Consider the following 20,233-nt stretch of genomic DNA (forward strand, 5'->3'; position numbering starts at 1 on the left):
CGGGGAACTCGGTCGTTAGAGCAGTACAAGACCTCTGTCTTAGTTCCATTGAACTGTAATGAGTTCAAACGGAGCCATTCCGCTGTAGCCTGCATGCACCGGTGGAAGGTCTCCAGTGGGACTGCATCCTGTCCCTCCAGTGAAAAGACCAGCTGGGTATCATCCGCATAGTTAAATGCGGAGATCCCAAATGATTTGATGAGCTGGACTAGAGGGCGGAGGTAAATATTAAAGAGTAAAGGGCTGATGGCTGAGCCCTGAGGTACTCCTTGTCCTACTCTCCGCTCCTCTGAACTGAAGGGGGGGAGCGAAACCCGTTGCTGATGGTTGTCCAGATAGGAGATTAACCAGTCCCTGGCCTTATCTTTGACCCCGCACTCTTCCAGCCTCGAAATCAAGGTAGGATGGCTGACCGTGTCGAACGCGGCCGACATGTCGAGCAGCACCAAAAAGGCTGCCCGACCACTGTCGACTCGCGCCCGCAGATTGTCTAACACGGTCACCAACGCGGATTCCGTCCCATGAGCTGGGCGAAAACCGAATTGCGTCTCGTCCAGCCAGGTGTTCCCTTCTAAGAAGCCGGACAGAGTGTGGGTAACCAATTTTTCCATGATTTTGACTGGAAAAGGAAGCAGGGAGATTGGTCGGTAGTTGGAAAGGCAAACAGGGTCAAGCGTAGGTTTTTTTAAGAGCGGAGATACCACTGCCTTCTTCCAGCAGCCCGGTACCGTCCCTGTTTCAAACGACTGGCAGCAGATGGAATGCAAGGGCTGGAAGAGATCCTCCTGAAACACCTTCCAGAGTTTTGGAGGAAGAGGATCAAGAGGCGAGCCGGATGAAATCGTAAGGGCAAGGCTGCCAAACTCCTCCAAGGAGGGAAGGGGAAAGCTACTCAGCTGGGGTCGACTGGCCGCAATCGCCGGAGCTCCCAGGCTGAGGTCCGGGTCCAAGGAGGGAGGGAAAAAGCTACTCAGCTGGGGTCGACTGGCCTCAATCGCCGGAGCTCCCAGGCTGAGGGCCGGGTCCAAGGAGGGAGGGGAGAAGCTACTCAGCTGGGGTCGACTGGCCTCAATCGCCGGAGCTCCCAGGCTGAGGGCCTGGTCCTCTGGTCGGGGTCGACTGGAAGGCGTGGCCGGAGCTTCCAAACAGAGGTGAGCAGCCCTCTGCAGGGGTCGACTGGCCACCTCCTCCGGAGCTCCCAGACCAGTAGTGGACTTAACTGGGTCCTGCAAACCCTCCAGGATTTTACGGGTTTTCTCCTCGAAGGCATCAGCAAGTGAGTCACAAAGAGCTTGCGATGAGGGGACGGCGCTAGCCACACACGTAGGGTGGGCAAGGTCCCTGACGATTTTAAAGAGGGCCTGTGCCTTGTTAGGGGCCTGATTCAAGGTAGATTCAAGATAGGTCACTTTGGCCATCTTGATCTGAGCCTTGTATTATTGTATAGCGGACCTGAATACAGTTTTCTCCGAGTCTAAGTACTGTTTCCTCCAGGCCCTTTCTGCGCGTTTACAGTCAAGTTTAAGCTGGCGTAATTCGCTCGTGTACCAAGGGCTAGCTCGATTCACCCTCCCTCGTGACTTCCGAAGGGGTGCAAACTTATCCAGCGAGCTCGATACGGACTGGCAGAAGAGAGTATAACTCTCTTCAGCTGTGTTGCCAAGCTTAAAGTCCTTACCTAAAATGTTCGGCAGTGGAGAGGTTTTAAGAATTCGGGACCAAGGTCTCTCTAGCTTGGCTAGAGATAGTCCAGCCTTTCGTGAGATATGGTCCTCTGAACAAAGAGGGAACGTAATCAGAAAGTGGTCTGTCCAAAACTGGCACTTAATATCATCTAATGATACCCATAGTGGATCCGCAAATACTAAGTCCAGAATATGACCCTTCTGATGCGTGGAGGCGTTCACCAACTGTTCCAGATTGATATCCGTGCATGCTTGACTAAGGGAAGAGAATGCATTGTCCAGTGAACCGCCTGCCCACAGATTAAAATCACCAAGAATCAATAACTTGGAGTGGGAGCTAGAGAGTTCGTAGATCAGGTCAATGAGGAGCGATATGGAAGGTGCCGGTCCCGGGGGACGGTAGCATAGGACACCCGAGCAAAGTATCAGCTCCTGCTGTTTGACTGTGAAACCCATCAGTTCAAATCCCGGTACTTCTCGAATCTTTAGCTGGGAAAGGGTCAGCGAGTCTCTATAAATGAACCCGATTCCCCCTCCTCGATTGAGTGGGCGTGGGGTGTGACTAATTTTATAGCCTGAGGGACAGGCTAGGCCCAACTCAACCTCACAGTCCTCCCGAGTCCACGTTTCTGTGAGAAACAGGACATCGAGTTTTTCTGATTCGATGAGGAAGGCAATTTCCGTATAGTGCTTGCAGAGGGATCGGACATTAAGCAGCCCACAGGAAATTCGCCTCATAGTTGGTTGCCTGACCGGGTTCTGACAGGGTCTGAGTCTGAGTAGCTCAGCCCGAGAGTAGGCTATGCGAAGTGGGCCAGAGGGGCCCGAGGTAGCGGCCCTAAGCGCGTCCGTTGCGCGAACGGGCGCAAACGGGCTTACCTCTGGCGCCCCTCCGGCGCCCCTCCGGCGCACCCGCTGCGCACCGTCGCTGCGCACTTGTCTAGCGGCCATCTTATATGGCCGGCGGGGTATCGCGTGGGTCCTGGCAGGGCGAGTGGCTCTCCCTCACCTGAGATGGCGCCCAGTGAGGAAAGACCTTATCCCCACTCCAAAATGGCGCTCGAAACCGGCGCGATGCTTCTACAGTGCCCCCGAGTCCCTTCTATCCCACAAATGTGGGTGTACAGCGATTAGAGTGCGGGTAAGAGCTCCCTTAATTCCCCCTAAGCGGCGCAGGCAATTTAAAATTAAAAGCGCGATCGCTCGGCGCAAAACAAGATAAAGCGAAGTAAAGTAATAATTTTTAAAATTACAGAGCAGGAGGAGCGTTATACACGCAGCGCTAATGCAGGAGTTAAAGTCAGACTGAGACGGGGTAGGAGGTCCTACTTTAATAACTTTACGTGGTCAGACCAACTTACTACTTGGGGTGGTTCAGTTGTCAAATTATGCATATTAGTGAAGATGTTGTCTAAAACATGACCAGCTATATGTGTCGGGTTACATACTCTGGGAAGGAGATCTAACATTTCCATTGCTGCTAGCAGGTCTATTGTATCAGTATTGGTGACCAAATCAAAATGGAAATTAAAATCCCCTAAAAGAAAAAAGTGTTCTGTTTGCAGCACGTAAGGGTCGAGAGTTTCCAATAGTGCAGCACAAAAGGCCTTCTTATTTTCCCCTGGAGGATGATACACTACCACCCCCATTACCTTATGGCTTTGAGCGGGGTCCATGGAGAAGATCATCAGCTCCATGCTGGGGGATATGATAGTATCCAAAAATGTTATATTCAGAGATGGGCGAGTGGCTATAGCCAACCCTCCACCCGTCTTGCCTGTTCTATCCAATCTTTCTATCGTATATTCCGCCGGTCAATGCAATAGCTATAGAGGGAGTTGAGTATGTATGTAGCCATGTATCTGTAAAAAAACAATTGTCTGGTTTCCGGTCATCTAGGAAATCCCAGACTTCTGAGGCATGCTTGGATATGGACCTTGCATTAATATACAACCCTTGAAATATAGCGTCTTGGCCCTTCTCTTTATTGGTTTCTTCCCTGGAGATCAGATTCCTAATGGCTTGGCCTCCTGTACAGGAGCTGCTCATGAGGCCTACTTTTCTATGGAGATCTGCTGTGACCCAGTTACACTGGGGACAGCATCTAGTATCGTCTCCCTTCTCCAGACAGAGCCTGCGCTCGCATTTCGCGCTGGAGGTGTTCGCCTGTATCTCCAGCAGCTCCTCTCTAGAATATGTTAGGGGCGACATTTACCCTCCCGAAAAAAATAAAAGGACAGAGTTTTCTGCCAGCTGACAGCGTCCAGGCGCGGACAGGCGCAGACGGGCTTGCCTTAGGCACGCCCGCTGCGCGGCCTCGAATGCCGCAAATTTATGTCTGAAAGGTGTCGGGCACTAGAGCGCTAACCGCCCAACATGGAGCCGGTAAGTGTCCCTCTGGTTTTAGGCTACCTCTCTCCACTCAAGCGGTCATGTGCAGAGACCGTAGTGGACCAGAGAGGTGCCTGTGCCTACTAGCAGCGATTGTCACCCAACAAGTTCAAAAATCGGTGAGTGACAATGCCCCCAAATAATTAATACTCAATAGTGCAATCCTACAATGTTATATTTAAAAAAGACATGTTTTTGCAGATACCTCAATTAAAACAGATAAAAAGCACAAAAGTGGTTTAAGCAAAATGCATGCAAAAGATGCCTGCTGCTCCGCTGCACGGCCACGAACGCCGCAAATTTATGTCTGAAAGGAGTCGGGGCACTAGAGCGCTAACCGCCCAACATGGTGCCAGTAAGTGTCCCTCTGGTTTTAGGCTACCTCTCTCCACTCAAGCGGTCATGTGCAGAGGCCGTGTTGGACTGGAGAGGTGTCTGTGCCTACTAGCTGCGATTGTGACCCAACAAGTTCAAAAATCGGTGAGTGACAATGCCCCCAAATAATCAATACTCAATAGTGCAATCCTACAATGTTATATTTAAAAAGACACGTCTTTGCAGATACCATAATCAAAACAGATAAAAAGCACAAAAGCGGTTTAAGCAAAATGCATGCAAAAGGTTCTGCAGCTTCGACAGCTCCAAGGCGTCACATGGAGCACTTCCTTGGCTTGCTCACACCGCAGCTCATTCGGGGCTGAAGCGGGGCTTTGTCTAAATCACCCGCTGATTTTACGCCTCACAGTGGCCTCACAGCTGCCTCACCATAGCTCTTCATCAATAACTCTTTGACTTCCTGTTTGAAGAAACCCGTGGAATTAATAAGTCTTATTTCAGGTGCAATACCCGAGAATGCTCGATTATAAGTTTCCTTTTTATGGAGTTTCGGTGGCTTGAGCAGTAAGGTGCTAGAGACTCTAGAGGAACAAGAGCCCCCAGAAAGCTCAAGTTTTTGTGCAAAATAAATTGGGGTGTTGAACTGTAAAGCTTTATGTGTCATGCATGCAATTTTCAGATGAATCCTTGCTTCATACGAGAGCCATTTAAGAGATTTCAACTCAGGCATGATGTGATGATAGCATTTGGAGCCTGTAATGAGCCTTGCAGCGGAGTTGAGAGAGGCCGTAAGGGGTGCAGTCTTCGCACTACCATAATCCAGTTTAGAAATCACTAGGGCTTGCACCGTATTTTTAAAGTCGTTATGGGGTAAGAACGGTTTTATTTTGCTCAAGCCCTGGGGGTTTTGAGGAAGGTGCGAACCTGTAGGTTTGCACCTTCGGTGAGGGCACTAATGTGCTTTTGCATGTTCAGATGTTTGTCTTGCAGAATTCTGAGAGAGCTCGCGGAATCAATGACATTTGGAGTGCAGTCGAGAGCTTGATTGGTGATTGGCTCGGGTGATAAGGAGAATTCTACTTTGAGGACGTTTAGTTTCAAGTGATTGAGAGTCAACCAGCTTTGTGTTTCCTGAAGAGTTGAGTTGAGGGACCTTATGTCCTCAGGGGAGGAGACTTCAGGTACAATTGGGCGTCATCAGCATACATGTGGTAATGGATGTTGGACAATTTCAGGATTTCAGCATGCCAGGCGACGTCAACTGTGATCGTAGCTGCATGAAAAGCTCAGAGTGGGAAGCTTCAGGCCCGCACAGCCGTGACCCCGTATGCCACAGGGGATCCCGCAGTGTTGATTAGAGAAAGCCTGCATATGCCAGGTGCTGCCATGTGAACTGCGTGCGGCCTGTCTTTTCTGAACAGGATGGGGACTCAGGAGCACCCATGAGAGGGCACTCACTGCACTGCTCAGCACTTCCATACCGTCGGAACTGGTAAGACCGGCATTGGGCCCATGGGGCCCTGGAGGACTAGCTGCTAAAGGTGCTGCGGCACCCTAGATACCTCTGACTAAGACCTAAAGAGTCTAATTGGAACTCGTGAGAACGCCTATTAGCTTGCATTCCGTGGATGCACCCACCAGTGAATGAGGAATAACCCTAAACATGTTACACGGTAGAGGGTGGGACAAGGGTTTGGCTGACCACTACTAGAGCCCTGAGCCCAAGGGGAGTGCGTTGTTGCATATAAGTATCATTATTCCTTTGCCTGTATAGAGTTAGAAAAAAATACTTATTTTTCTTATAAAAGCAAGTATTTGGGGGGGGCGTGGCTTGGACGGCAATGGAGACGGTCGTCTAGGTCCGGCAGCTCCGCATCCCTGAGGGGAAAACCACCAGCCAAACAAGAAAATACCGACAATCCCGGAACAAAAGAGAGTGCACAAGGTGTAGGAAGGTTTTGCGCAACGAACCGAAGTGCAAGAAGAGCGGGAAGCGCAACAACGGCGGAGAAATTAGCCCATGAACATACCGGGCAGGCAACAACAGCGAGACGCAAGATGGCGGTGTGAGGCGAGGAGTGAAGGACAGCGGAGAACAAGGAGCGAGACGAAGGAGCTCCGCATCGGAGACGCGACCGCGGCACCTCCGAGGCTGATCAGAGTGACCGGAGCAACCCCAAACACACCCGCAACTGGAGCGAGCGAGGCCAGCTGACTAACAGCGGGAACCACCCAAAAGGACGACAACACAAAGAAGAAGCCAAACTGCAGTGCGGAGGGAAGGAGCGGAGAGCAAGTGCCCCATACCTTGCAAGCGGGATGTCCCCAAAAGCGAAGCCCAGAGGGTCGACGCCAGGCAACCGGAAGTGAGTGGAGGCGAGGCGCCATTACCGGAAGTCTTCCCCGATCTAAAGCGGAAGGTGAGAGGTAGGCTGCCAAGCGACCCGGAAGCGGAAGGGAGGAGCCAGTCAACCGGAAGCAATAGCGGCCAAGAAGAGAGACGGTGAGACTGAAGGGGCGAATGCCAGAGAGCGCCAGCGGAACCCAGCGAAGCTCAAGGGAGGAGTGAAGGGCGGCGGCAAGAGCACCGAAGGTGAGCGCTGGGGGCGGAGTGTCTAACACGCCAGAAGCAGCGAGATCACTGCAACGCTGAAGCCGAGGGCATAAAGAGGACACAAAAGGCAAGACAAACGGATCAGCCACAACAGAAGGGCACACCGGAGGCCACAAGAGCGAAGAGGGAAGGTGCCAAACTAGCACTGATACCGACGCAAGCTGAATGCGGGGGCAACATCAAGAAAGGGGGGCTGCACAAAGGGCGGACTAAGGGTGATCCGCGCAACGCAAGAAACAGCGCGATATAGAGCCCTGCGACATGCCAAGCCGCAACTGAGGTGAAGCGGGATACACCGCCTCGGTGAGGCAACGGGCAGCGGGGCAGAAGCCAGAAGCCAGAAGCGAGCACCCTAAGCCTGAGAAGCCCACAAATCCAGTCCCACGAGCAACACAGAGACAGAGACAGAGACAACATACATCGCAGTTCACAAGCCCGCTGAGCCGCAGGGGGATGCGAAATACCTAGCCCGTCAAGACAGAAGTGCCCAGGCACCCCAGCAAAACCCCCGCAAGGGAAGCCGAAATAGCAAAAAAGGAACCAGCGAACCAGTGGCCGTGCAAGCCACAACCAGGCAGCCAGCACGCTGGCCGGACCAAAAGCAAAAACGAGAACAAGACACATCAGAGAGCCAAGCAGATACAGACAAGCTGTCCAACCCACTGCGGTAAAGGCAAAAACAACGAGTACACCCAAGGTGGTGCAAGCAGGAGGGAGGCTGATCAACATCCTGTCAAGGAGGGGCATCCGAACAATGGCAGGCAGCGACGGGAAGCTGGCAGGTGATCAGCAGAAGAAACCAAAATTTGACAACCAAGGGTCCCCGACCAAAGCAAGAGGCGAGCCGGTTACGCTGGAAACGATCCTGCGGAAGGTAAACGAGGGCAATGAGGTGGGAAGAGAGACAAAACTCAAGCTGGAGAACATGCAACTGGAGATGGCGGCCATCAGAGCGGACCTGCACAAAACAAACACAAGAATAGAAGCTGCAGAAAGCCGAGTAAGCCTGGTAGAAGATGAAACGAGCAGAAACACCAAGGCTATAACAGAGCTGAGAACAGCCACGCAGGCTGTACAAAAACAGCTAGCGGAGAAGGACGACAGGGCTAGAAGGGGCAATATAAGAATACTGGGAGTGCCAGAGGGAGCTGAAGATAAGGCAGGCTCCTGTTCCGCCATGCTGGAGGAGATGATCCCAAAACTCACAGGCATCACTTTCCAGAGAGGCTTTGAGGTACAAAAGGCCTACAGAATACCAGCAGGAAAACCAGCCACAGGTAGAGGCCCAAGAGCGATAATTTGCAACCCGCTGAGACTTAATCAGACAGAGGCCATTTTTGCCTTCGCCAGGAAAAATCAGAATCTAACATGGGCTGGCAGCAAGATAGTACTGACCCAAGACTATTCGAAACCGACAGTGGAACTAGGGAAAGGCTTCCTGGCGCAAAGAGACACCCTGCGAAGAAGAGGAGCCACGTTCAGCTTTGTCAGCCCGACGAAATTCAAGGTGACAGACAAATGGAAGACGATGTTTTTTGAATGCCCGGAGGCCCTAAAACGATATCTGCAAGGTCCAGCAGTGGAGGACATGGAAGAGAACAAAAGCCCAGGGGCAGCAAAGAGGAGCGCGTCGCCGCTAAACGAACAATTAGAGTAAAGAGGCGAACAGTGAGGACCGACAAGATGCACAGAACAGCGTATATACAGCAAATGGAAATGTAGGATAGGCCCAGGATACAGAGAGAGACTGAGAGAATGAAGGGCTAAAGGACATAAAAGAGACCCGAACATGGAAGAACACAACTGCCGAAGATATAACCAACTCTACCTCAGGGATGATGCGGGCAGAGGAACTTTGTCGTCGCACACCCTTTTTGCAAGTAAGGGAGGGCGGGGGGTGGGAAGGCGAGAGTGGGGAGGGGGGAGGAGGGGAAATGGGGGGGGGGAGGTTTTGTACATGGGCTTACTGACTATCTTTTCTTTCTCTGCATCTCTTGCATCTTTTATTTCTCTTTCACACCAGCACCAAGTAGGAGCAAAAGGAAACAGGAACACATAAATAGGCACATGGCTAGAGAAGCAAACGATCCTAAGGAAAGCCCACCAGCACAGCGAACACAAACCAGCATTAATGACACATAACGGGCAGAGTAGCATAGGGTCAGATATCAAAATAGTCTCCCTAAATGTCAAAGGGCTAAATAGCCCTGTTAAAAGAAGGAAGGTGCTTGACCACCTAAGGAAACTTAAAAGCGACATTTATGTGCTACAAGAGACCAGACTAGAAGAGGCAGACATCTTGCGATTAAGAGCTAACTGGATAGAGGAGGTGGTGGGATCGCCGGCCCAGAACAAGAAGAATGGGGTAATAACACTAATCAGCAAGAATTCGAACCTGTCTCTCACTAGCTACCAAGCTGACACCCAGGGCAGAACACTAGTGACCAGCCTCAAGCGAGCAGGAGAGACCTACCACGTCGCAAACATTTACGGCCCTAACAGTGAAGACAAACAGTTTTGGGAGGGGATAGGTGCCCAGCTACACAACTTACCAATGGAAGATCTATTGATCGTTGCAGGGGATTTCAACCAAGTCCTGGACCCAGCTATAGACAAGCACCCCTGTAGACGCCACACAACCGCTAGCCCTAACATTCTCAGGAACCTGTGCACGAAACTGAGCCTGAAGGATCCGTGGCGCCTAAGCAACCCGGACGCCAGGGAATACACGTTCTACTCCAACCCCCACAACTCCTACAGTCGGATAGACTACATACTGATGTCAGGAACACACACACACACCTTATAGACCACACAGAGATAGGACCCAGGACGATATCAGATCACGCACATATAAGCCTATCACTATCAGGCAGACACAACGAGAAGCCAACACGCAGGTGGCGTTTTGATGACGGCCTCCTCCAACACACAGGAGCGAAGGCAGAGATAGACACAGCAATCCGAGAATACCTGACAATCAACGACACACCAGAGACGCCTAGAGAGGTACTATGGGATGCTCTTAAAGCAACCATACGGGGGGTAGTAATGACAATAAAAGGGAAAATGAACAAAGCAAGGAACAACAGGATCGCAGACCTAGAGAAAGAAATCAAAACACTAGAGAACAGCCACATAGCCAGCCTGGAAGACAATAACACACTCACAGAGCTAACCAAACGGAAGTATGAGCTCAACAGGATACTGAGCGAAAGAGCAGGGACCTGGATCAACAAATACAAGTCAATCAACCTTTGCACCGCCAACAAAGCGGGGAAAAACCTAGCAACCTACCTGAAAGGGAAACAAAAACAGCACACAATTGGGGCAATCAAGGACAAGCACAACAAAGCCCAGACTGCCAATAAGGACATCCTCGAGGTATTCAGGGACTTCTATGAGGGTCTATACACAAAAGATGACACGCTAAAGGAAGATGGGGGCGAGGAACTGCTCAAAAGCATAGCTACACCCACACTAACAGACAGAGAACGAGACATCCTAGAGCTCACGGTCACAGAGTATGAGATAAAGAAGGCCACGGTCGGCCTCAAAGAGAACAAGGCTCCAGGGCCGGACGGATTCACAGCTGGGTTCTATAAACAACACCTGACAACACTCCAACCCACTCTGAAACAGGTATTCGAGGAGTGCGTCCTCAAAGGACGCATGACCCCATCAATGGCTGAGGCAAATATAATAGTCATACCAAAGGAAGGGAAAGACATGACAGAGGCGAAGAACTTCAGGCCGATCTCACTCATAAATGTAGACTGCAAGATATACGCGAAGATACTAGCCAATAGACTTAACGCCTACCTACCTAAACTCATACACAACTCCCAGGTAGGATACCTCAAAAACCGCATGTCCCATGACAACACCAGACTACTATGCCATATAATCAACCACTCGGCCCAGAGCAGCAAAGCGGCCGTCATGATAGCCCTAGACGCCGAAAAAGCGTTCGACAGAGTCTCATGGCCCTACCTGGATCACTGCATGGGGAAGTTCGGGCTAGGACCCAACTACAGGAGAATGGTGATGGCGCTTTACAACAGCCCCAAAGCGCGAGTGGTTGTGAACGGAGGCACCTCAAACATACTAAACTTAGGCAGAGGCACACGACAGGGCTGCCCTCTCTCACCCGGCCTCTTCCTACTAGCAATAGAACCGCTCCTAACAATGATACGAACTAACGAAGATATAGCGGGGGTGCCAATAGGAGGGGAAAACTTTAAACTGGCGGCGTACGCAGATGATGTGCTAATAATGACAGAGGACCCAGAGAGATCCATCAAGGCACTGACAGACACAATTGAGAGGTACGCCCAGGTTTCAGGGTACAAACTCAACAAGGACAAATCAGAATGCAAGCCCCTCAACATCCACACAACAAGGACAGTACTCGGCACATCAGGTCTAGCGTGGCAAAATAAACCTATTAAGTACCTGGGTATCCTCTTCGAGAGGAACTTGAGCACGACACTAGAACATAATGAACAGGTTATAATCCAGAAAATTAAGGCCAAGGTAGACGGGTGGTCGCCCAAGTTCACAACATGGTGGGGGAGGGTGGAGACAATAAAAATGATGATCACACCAATGGTCAACTATATGCTAGCCATGCTACCCCTCACCAACACAGAGGACTTCCACAAAAAGATAGACAAGATACTGAACGATTTCCTATGCAGAGGGAACAGGGCCAGAATAAGTATGCAAAAACTTAGATTATCAAAAGAACAGGGGGGGCTAAACATAACAAACTTCAAGCGATTCCACGAGGCGTGTCTAGCTAGACAGGGATTGCACTGGCTAGACCCAAGACAGGACTACACCCCGGCATGGTTAACATTAGAACAAGGGTTGCTAAACGGTATGAAACCCATCACCCTCCTTACGGCCACCAAACACCCGGCAATAAAAGACAACCCGATACTCAGAAACACAAAACGAGCTCTGCTTAAGATTGACAAACTGCTAAATACGAGCATCAAAAGAGGACCTTTTGAATCAATCTGGCATAACCCATCCCTAAAATACAGGGGTAAGGTCCTAGACATGCATGACTGGTACAGTCAAGGGATATCCACAGCCAGTGACCTTAAGAAAAAGGGCGCCGACGTAACGTTCGACACCCTGAAAGGAGAGTACAACCTAGAGAGCGTAGAACTATACAACTTCCTGAAGATAAAGGTCGCAATAAGGAAGGCAAACCTCAACACCCAGACACCCTCGATAATACAGCTGGCTAACAGTCTGAACACACTGGGACACCAGGTAGCACACCTTTACAAGATCCTAAGCCCCAAACACACCAGACTCAATGACAAGGTCATGAACTTCTGGGGGGAGGCAGCAGGTCAAGCACTCAGTGAGGAAGCCAGAGCAGAGCTATGGAGGTCCACCAGTCGGAAAAAAGTAACGGCCACGCTGAACCAGACAAAATTCTGGCTGATACACAAGGCATACTGGACACCAGCCCGATTAGCCACCGTAGGCATTAGAGACAGCGACGTGTGCTGGAACTGTGATAAAGAAAGGGGAGACTTAGAACACCTTTTACTAAAATGCCCAAAAATCAAGGACTTCTGGGGGAAGATCAGAACACTTATCCACGAGATCACAGGCACAGACATACAAACAGACCTCACAGGCCTAGCGCTAGGGTTCACGTCCCAGGCAATCACTAAGACGGAGGACCGGGACCTCATAGATCTCATGCTGACAGCCGCAGTCAAAGTCGTCCTAACTAACTGGAAGGACACATCAAAGGCGGCTCCACAGGCGTGGCTCAACTGGGTCACGTTCCTGAGGGGGGCGGACAACATAACAGCAAAACACACACCGAAGACGCACAAACAGTCGACCATGTGGGGATCCTTAGATCACTACCTGTCATCATCACACAAGCCGCCATGAACATCTGGGGTCACGGGCCGAAATAGGCTAGTGCCAACAGAGCACCGAGCACATCTCCTACTCAACCTATAACCTATAACCTAGACTTCTCTCTACTGTCCCCCGGGGTGGCGCGGGGAGCAAGCCGCCTGGCAACAAACGCCAAGGAACACCAATGGGCGCAATATGGACTACCAGACTATGAGACTTTGGGACTATGAGACCACGAACTGGCGAATGATCTCAAGAGTATGGAATGCCCCCCCCCCCCCCTCTCTCTTCTTTTCTCTCTTTTCTTCTTTCCACTCATGTATAAGCCTCTTCCATGTATGTAAAATTATATTTTTCTATATACAATAAAGAATTTCAGAAATAAAAAAAAAAAAAAAGCAAGTATTTGACTTGACATTGATTTATTGTTCGTACTTTGTGCACTTTGAGTTATAAGTTGTGTTCACTTCCCTGTATCTACACTTCCCTCTGAGGGAGCCTTTGACTGCTTGTCCACAGCTACCAAATAGGCTTTCACCTTAGGTGAAGAACATTGAACATCATTGTCATGTAAGCAACACTTTATTTGTAAAAATACCTCATATAAGAAGCTTATAACCGAATCAGTAATAGCACTCGCACAATTTAGAAGACAGGCAAAAAAAAGGAAATGTGCCAATAACAGCTGCACATCCATTTCTGAAACCACAGCTGGTCCCATAATGTCAATAGCCACTGATTCCAAGGGTTATCAGTGACCATACACTCGCACATAGGTAGTTTGGGAGTTTTCAAAGATGTGTCTGCCATCCTATACTGGTTGTATTGAATCCAGTCCACCAGAACAGTTTCTTCACAGCTTTTCTCGATACTTAAATGTCCATTATGGCCTTGCCTCACATGCTACTTTCTCAGCACTAAAGGAGGTATACACTTCTAATCCCTCATGACAGCCTTTTTACCACTGCCAATTCAATCACCCTTGTAAATGCCTGACTTCACCTTTTCAGAGGTAGGTCAGGTCAGATCTGATCAGTGCATCTTCTTGGGTTTGTGCTATTGTTCCGAAGCATGGTACAAGGCTAGTAGGACATTTATGCTCCTCTATGTAGGAATCACCTCACACCTTCTACAGAGACTTCATACATTACAGAACGCCGCAACCAGACTCCTCTCGTCCTTACCTGATGAACTCCCATCCCAACCCACTTCAGGAAACTTCACTGGCTCCTCTTACAGAAGAGCTGCCAATTCAAACTGCTGACCCATGTACATAAGGCTCTACACACCCAAGGACCTGCCGATATTAGCCACCGCCTGAACTTCCACTAATCATTGAGAAGACTCCACTCCACCTCCCTTTCACTTGTCCATACTCCCCGCATCTACCGAGCAGAAGTGGAGGACGCTCCTTCTCCCACATTGCAGTAAAGACCAGGAACACCCTCCCCACGCACCTCCAGACCATCACCTCACTTCCGGAATACCGAAAGGCCCTCAAGACCTGGCTGTTTGAATAAGTCTCCGGGGCCTGCAAGCGCCTGTATACCCTGTCGGTTGACTAGCCACGCTTTATAAATCCTGATTGATTGATACTGGTGTCGCAAAAATGAATGCTAAGATTTGAGATTCTTGTGGGAGGTAGAGCAAGACTCGCAGTTGCCACAGAAGATGCTGATAAATCGGACGAGGAGCTGCTGCACTTCCAGTGCCATGTAGCATTGCTGTCATGCACTCAAGCATGCAGACTTATTGATCCAGTCACCTTATTGTTCTTTGGACATAGCGCGCTCTCCTCTGGAGTGAGCCCAGTAGTTTACTGTCCCGGGTGCATGTGATATACTGTTTTGGTGGTGGCACATGTGGCTTTCCCCTGGTGGGTGCTGGCTGGTTACCATCGCCGAGAATGGAGTAGACACGCTGCGATGCAAGTGGTAGCCCTTAGCTCCCTTCTTAGCCATGACAACTGTGTCAAAATGTCACAATACTGACAGCACTCTCACACCCCTCATAGGGTAGCGGTCTAACACTCCTCAGACTTGGAGTCACACCGTAATGGCAGCACTCTCACACCCCTCACAGGGTAGCGGTCTAAAGATCCTGAGACTTGGAGTCACGCCGTAGTGGGAGCACTCTCACAGCCCTCACAGATTAGCTGGCTGACACTACCAAAATCACTCTCAAACTGCCAACAAACCAGCAGCCCAGAAAACCAGGCCTGTTGATTAAATGATGTTTGTAAGTGCTGTTGCTGATGGGCAAGTGTGTGAATGCAAGAATGAGGCAATAGGTGGATGAATACATGCTCGAGTGACTTAGTGTATTTTAATGGAGGAGTGTCTTTGTGAATGGAAGCATCAGTTATAGGCCTAACGGACCTATTGGCACTGCCAGTGCTTCATTAGTTTCCCATGTTCAAGTTGCAGACACAGCCAGGTAAGCGGTCCATACTCCCAGATACACCTCCCATCTCAGTGGCAGACACTGCTATGGCAGTGCAGAGGCTCCCAGCTCACTCTGCCCACACTGACACCCAAGATTAAGACACTCAATAGTACGGGGTCAGGTGCTGTGAACCAGAGCCGAGAGGAGACCCCATGACAACCATGGCACTTTCAGCCAATCCTGACTTTCTGGCTTACTGTGGTGTGCATTCTGGGACTTGTAGTTTTGCTTTTACCATTCAATCCCAGGGTACAGTCCAGTAAAAAGCCAACACTGTAAAAAGGTGTCACTAATCAGACCTGGTGCAGGCCTCATGACGGTGGCGCTCACAGCAAACATTGAGACACTCCCGGCGCACAGGCAGACGCTCCTTGATCTGCTGCACTTGCTCAGTCCTCATGACGCCTCAGTCTTCTGTTAAATTATTAGTTTTTCTAGTACCAAGGTGCCCTCTTCGGTGAACATTACGTTTCATAAATGTTGTCCATTCCCTTTCACTCACAGCACAGACCTCGACACTCCCAGGTGCGGGCACCTCCAATACAGGTTCAAGGACCCTAGGGCCATCTGCAGACAGACACCTCGAGTGCAGATTCGTTCATTCCCAGCTTAGATGCAGAATGCCCCTGCTCTGCTGCAAACAGTGTCAGGTGAGAGACCGACACCAGCTCTGCTGCACTCGATCTCAGCTCATCCACGGACACTCCCCTCTGAGCTGCAGACACTCATGTACGGGCAGCTGTGTGCATTTGTGTAGCAGCTAGTGAGGTGGGAGGCGTCTACGGCAGGAGAGGCAGACACTCCCACTTCACAAACTGGGAGAAACGAAACATAACTTCACCTCTTCCTCTCCGGTAAGAACATGGCTGCAGCAGCTCCTGTCCAGAGCTTGAAGGAAGAGACCATGTGCTCCATATGCCTGGAATATTTCACAGACCCCGTGGTTGTGAAGTGTGGACACACTTTCTGTCTGTCCTGTATCACTCGGTGCTGGGAGGGGCTGCAGACAGACTTCCCGTGTCCCCAGTGCAGAGAAATCTCTCAGAACAAAACCCTCCGGCCCAACAGGCACCTGGCGAACGTGGTGGAAATCCTTAAACAGCTTCAGGTACCGAGTGCGACCACCGAGGAGAAGAATCTGTGCAGAGAACACGAAGAGAAACTGAAACTGTTCTGTGAAGATGACCAGGAGCCCATCTGTGTGGTCTGCAGCATGTCACGTGACCATAAGACTCACAAGATGCTCCCCATTCGAGAGGCTGCCCAGGAGCACAAGGTATGTGTGCTGCTATAGAGGTGGGGAATAGGGTGACCAACTGACAATGGTGCAAATTCAGGACGGTGATTGTAAAAATCAAAACCTAGCAACAAAAGGTCAGTTTTACAGAAACATCAGCGCCATTGTGAGATTTAAAGCGTCCCACATGGGATGTTGCTTAAATGGGACCTGCAGTGCTGGTCTAGAGTGCAGTCCTCCGAGTGGCCAGCTTTATGTGTCGGATGGCTTCAGGTATTCCATGCCTGTTGAGCTGGTGATGACTTGCACAGGGACCGGTACAGTACTGAGTGATGGATAAGACCCATAGCGGACAGGTCTTGTGTGAGGGTAAGAGCTTGAAGCAGGAAAAAGGAGTAATTAACCAGCCTGCGTGCGCTATAGTTGGCTGCACACTGCTGAGCGTTATGGTATTATTGTGGGCTAGAACGGTTAGATAGGAGTTGACATTGCTATATCATGCCCTGGCTAGCCATATATCAGCCCTCCTTATTTTACCTGTATATGGGAAATAGTATACTGCTTGGGCGGTTTAATTTCTGTGAGCTGTATACTGCAGATTCATTGATGCATAGAAGTGTGCTACAGACTAGAAACTGTATACGTTGTTGAGGCATTATTGTAGGTCAGATTGTTACACACATAACATTTTCTATTGAATGGAAGCAAAATGCCAACATTCAGTTTTATTGCTAAAACTATACAGCGCATAAATACTAATGTCTGGAAATGTGGTTTTGGCAAATTTGTATCATTTGAACATCATCAATTAAAGTGTCTTGATTGTTTCGATCCTGTTTCCAGCAAACTTCTGAATGACAAACAAGTGGTCCATTCTTGTTTTCAGAAACGTTGATATGTTTTGAAACATTTGCACAGTTCATTTGTAGATATTTAGAAGTTGTGTTTTACAAACAAAATTAAAGCTTACATACAGCCTTTGTTTTTGCACCCCCTAGAAAATTTGTGAAAAGATGGTGCATTCTACAATGTCTTTTCATTCTATATTCAACTAGCAGCCCGGCCCGACCTTGTCCGGGAGCAATCAGGCTTTCCCGACTCCCGCCTGCTCCGACATTGCCCAGCAGCCCGGGCCCCCGGCCGCTCCGTCCCCCCAGCCTGCCCCAACCCCCGCCTGCCCCGACATTGTCCCCCGGATGTCACAAAGGCCCAGTGTTGAGGCGCTCTGCATAAATCTCCATGGCAGATGCTGTAAGTCCCCGTATTCCGCCTGCCCCAACCCCAACCTGCCCCGACATTGTCCCCTGGAGCCTTTCCTCAGCCGATGTAAATTGTACCCTTCTGTTTTGTTGTAACTCCCCGTCCCCCGCCTGTCCCGACCCCTCGCCTGGCCCGACATTGTCCCCCGGAGCCTTACCTCAGTCGATCTAAATTCTATCCTTCTGTTTTGGTGTAAGTCCCCATCCCCCGCCAGCCCCGACCCCCGCCTGCCCGACATTGTCCCCCGGAGCCTTACCTCAGCCGCGGCTCCTCAGTTCACCGCTCCTCCTCCTGTTTTGGTGTAACTCCCCGTCCCCCGCCAGCCCCGACCCCCGCCTGCCCGACATTGTCCCCCGGAGCCTTACCTCAGCCGCCGCTCCTCAGTTCACCGCTCCTCCTCCTGTTTTGGTGTAAGTCCCCGTCCCCCGCCTGCCCCGACCCCCGCCTGCCCGTCATTGTCCCCCGGAGCCTTACCTTAGCCACGGCTCCTCATTTCACCGCTCCTCGCTGCTGGTCACCGCTCCTTCCGCCAGTCCGCTGCTCCTCCCCTCCTCCCCCGCGCCATGTCCGCCGCTCATCACCGCTCCTCCCCCCGCCATGTCCGCCGCTCCTCCTCGCGCTCCTGGACACCGCACCTCCCCGCGCTCCTGACGTCAGCACGCAGGTCGCGGCCGGCGCTACTTCGAGGGGACTACTTTTTTTATAATGTTAATTTTTTTAATATAACGTATTTTTTAACTTTATATAGCCTATGTCCATCTGCACACCCTGAGGATTACAACGATGTATCGGATGTGTGGATTGGCGCTGTGGTTTCCGAGTCTACCCGCCTCAAAGCCTCAAAGTTCTTCCTTTATAATAGTAGTATAGATTGTATTGACTTCAAAAGCATAGTAAATGATGACTTTACCTTTCACCATAATACGACAATCTTTGATGGGGCTCTTCAATGATTTCCTCACTATCACCTACAGTGCCTCTCTCACATGTGTTTCATTTGTTTTAAAGTGCCTCTCATACCAGTGTAGGGTGTCAGACCACTTTACATTGCACACTCATGCAGAGACAATGAATCATACATGTGTAAATCATTGTATTGAAAATGTTATATAATCCAATGGAGACTACAAGGTGTAGGATGCACGTCACCTATACTGGTATGTATTTTGTAAATGTGCTTCGTCTGAAGAAGCCCAAACTCAGGATCCAGAACATAACTCAGTAGTTAACGTTGACTTTAATGATAAGAACTTATCTGTTGCCAAACAAACCCTTTTTAGCAACATCAGGATAATGAAAAACAGGAAAAAAACATAACTTTGTACCCTGCACCATACAGCTTGCATGCAACTCTTTGATGGCAGTTCATAGCTCTCTGTGCTAGATTACATATGTAACTTATGAACTGCACAGTAACAAAAGAATCTCAGTGACAAAAGCACTATCCCACTAAGCTCTGCACATAAAATACTGTTCTTTGATGTGCATTGTACACATTCTTTGCAGCAGCCATATTAACCCTCTGTGCTACCTTAGATGATTAAAAACTGCCATTAAACAAAACTCCCATCTCTCTCCAGTGGGCACATTAGTCACCAGAGTTATTGTGACACTTTTATTGTTGCCTGAAAATGCTGGACTTACAAGGAACTTTGCAGTGCCAGCCCCCAGAAACAAAACTGCCTGCCCAACCTACCAGCCTCCCAGGGAAACACCCAATACCGGATACGGCCAGTCCAGGTTTGCTACCACCCTCAATGGTGCTCCTCATCTTCACATAGACCCTCTCTCATGTGTATTTTTTTTTTTTTATAGAGCTATCCAAAGTATGTTCGGCAGGGTGTTGGTGTGCATTCCATGACACACACACGTTATATAGAGACATTGACTCATAAATGTGTAGCGTGGGCGTGGCCACCGGGGCAATTGTGGTGGAAGGGACTCGAGTCACGTCGGTGCTGTTGTCTGCAAGTGTAGGTTATGTTGTCTTGCCCACCTTTCCCCGCAGAAGGGCTGCAGGGAGCTGTGCCCTCATGCATTTCTCATGGCCTCGGGGCAAGTGGAAGGCTGATTGCACTGCTTCCCGGTGACAGGGGAGCAGCGCCACCCAGCGGCACAACAACATCACATCTCTTGTGGTACCACAGCACCGTACAAAGAATTACTTTGCTTTTTGGCATGCAGAAGGAGCATTTGAAGCCTGGGGGTGTGACATCCATTTTTCTTTCATCCATCATTCAGTCTTCCATCATTCATTCTATCCTTCCGTCTATGTGCCAATCCATATCCAAATCTATTTAACCATTTCCAAACCTATCCATCGGCTATCCTTCCATCCATCATTTCACTCATCCATCCCTCCATTCA

General features: G+C 50.0%; 1 protein-coding gene across 2 annotated transcripts in view; it reads left to right on the forward strand.

Moving 5' to 3' along the window:
• Positions 1–15,768: 15,768 nt before the first annotated feature.
• Positions 15,769–20,233, forward strand: part of LOC144756167 (E3 ubiquitin-protein ligase TRIM39-like) — a 408,111-nt gene continuing 403,646 nt past the window's right edge. The window contains exon 1 of one of the 2 annotated variants that reach the window (XM_078645748.1): positions 15,769–16,645. In XM_078645748.1, the coding sequence (XP_078501874.1) occupies positions 16,232–16,645 (414 nt within the window). In that variant the 5' untranslated portion in view covers positions 15,769–16,231. The remainder of the gene's footprint in view (positions 16,646–20,233) is intronic. The other variant, XM_078645747.1, reaches the window with a different exon arrangement.

Source organism: Lissotriton helveticus, chromosome 5_1 (genome assembly GCF_964261635.1).
Source record: "Lissotriton helveticus chromosome 5_1, aLisHel1.1, whole genome shotgun sequence".
NCBI classification, from domain to species: domain Eukaryota; kingdom Metazoa; phylum Chordata; class Amphibia; order Caudata; family Salamandridae; genus Lissotriton; species Lissotriton helveticus.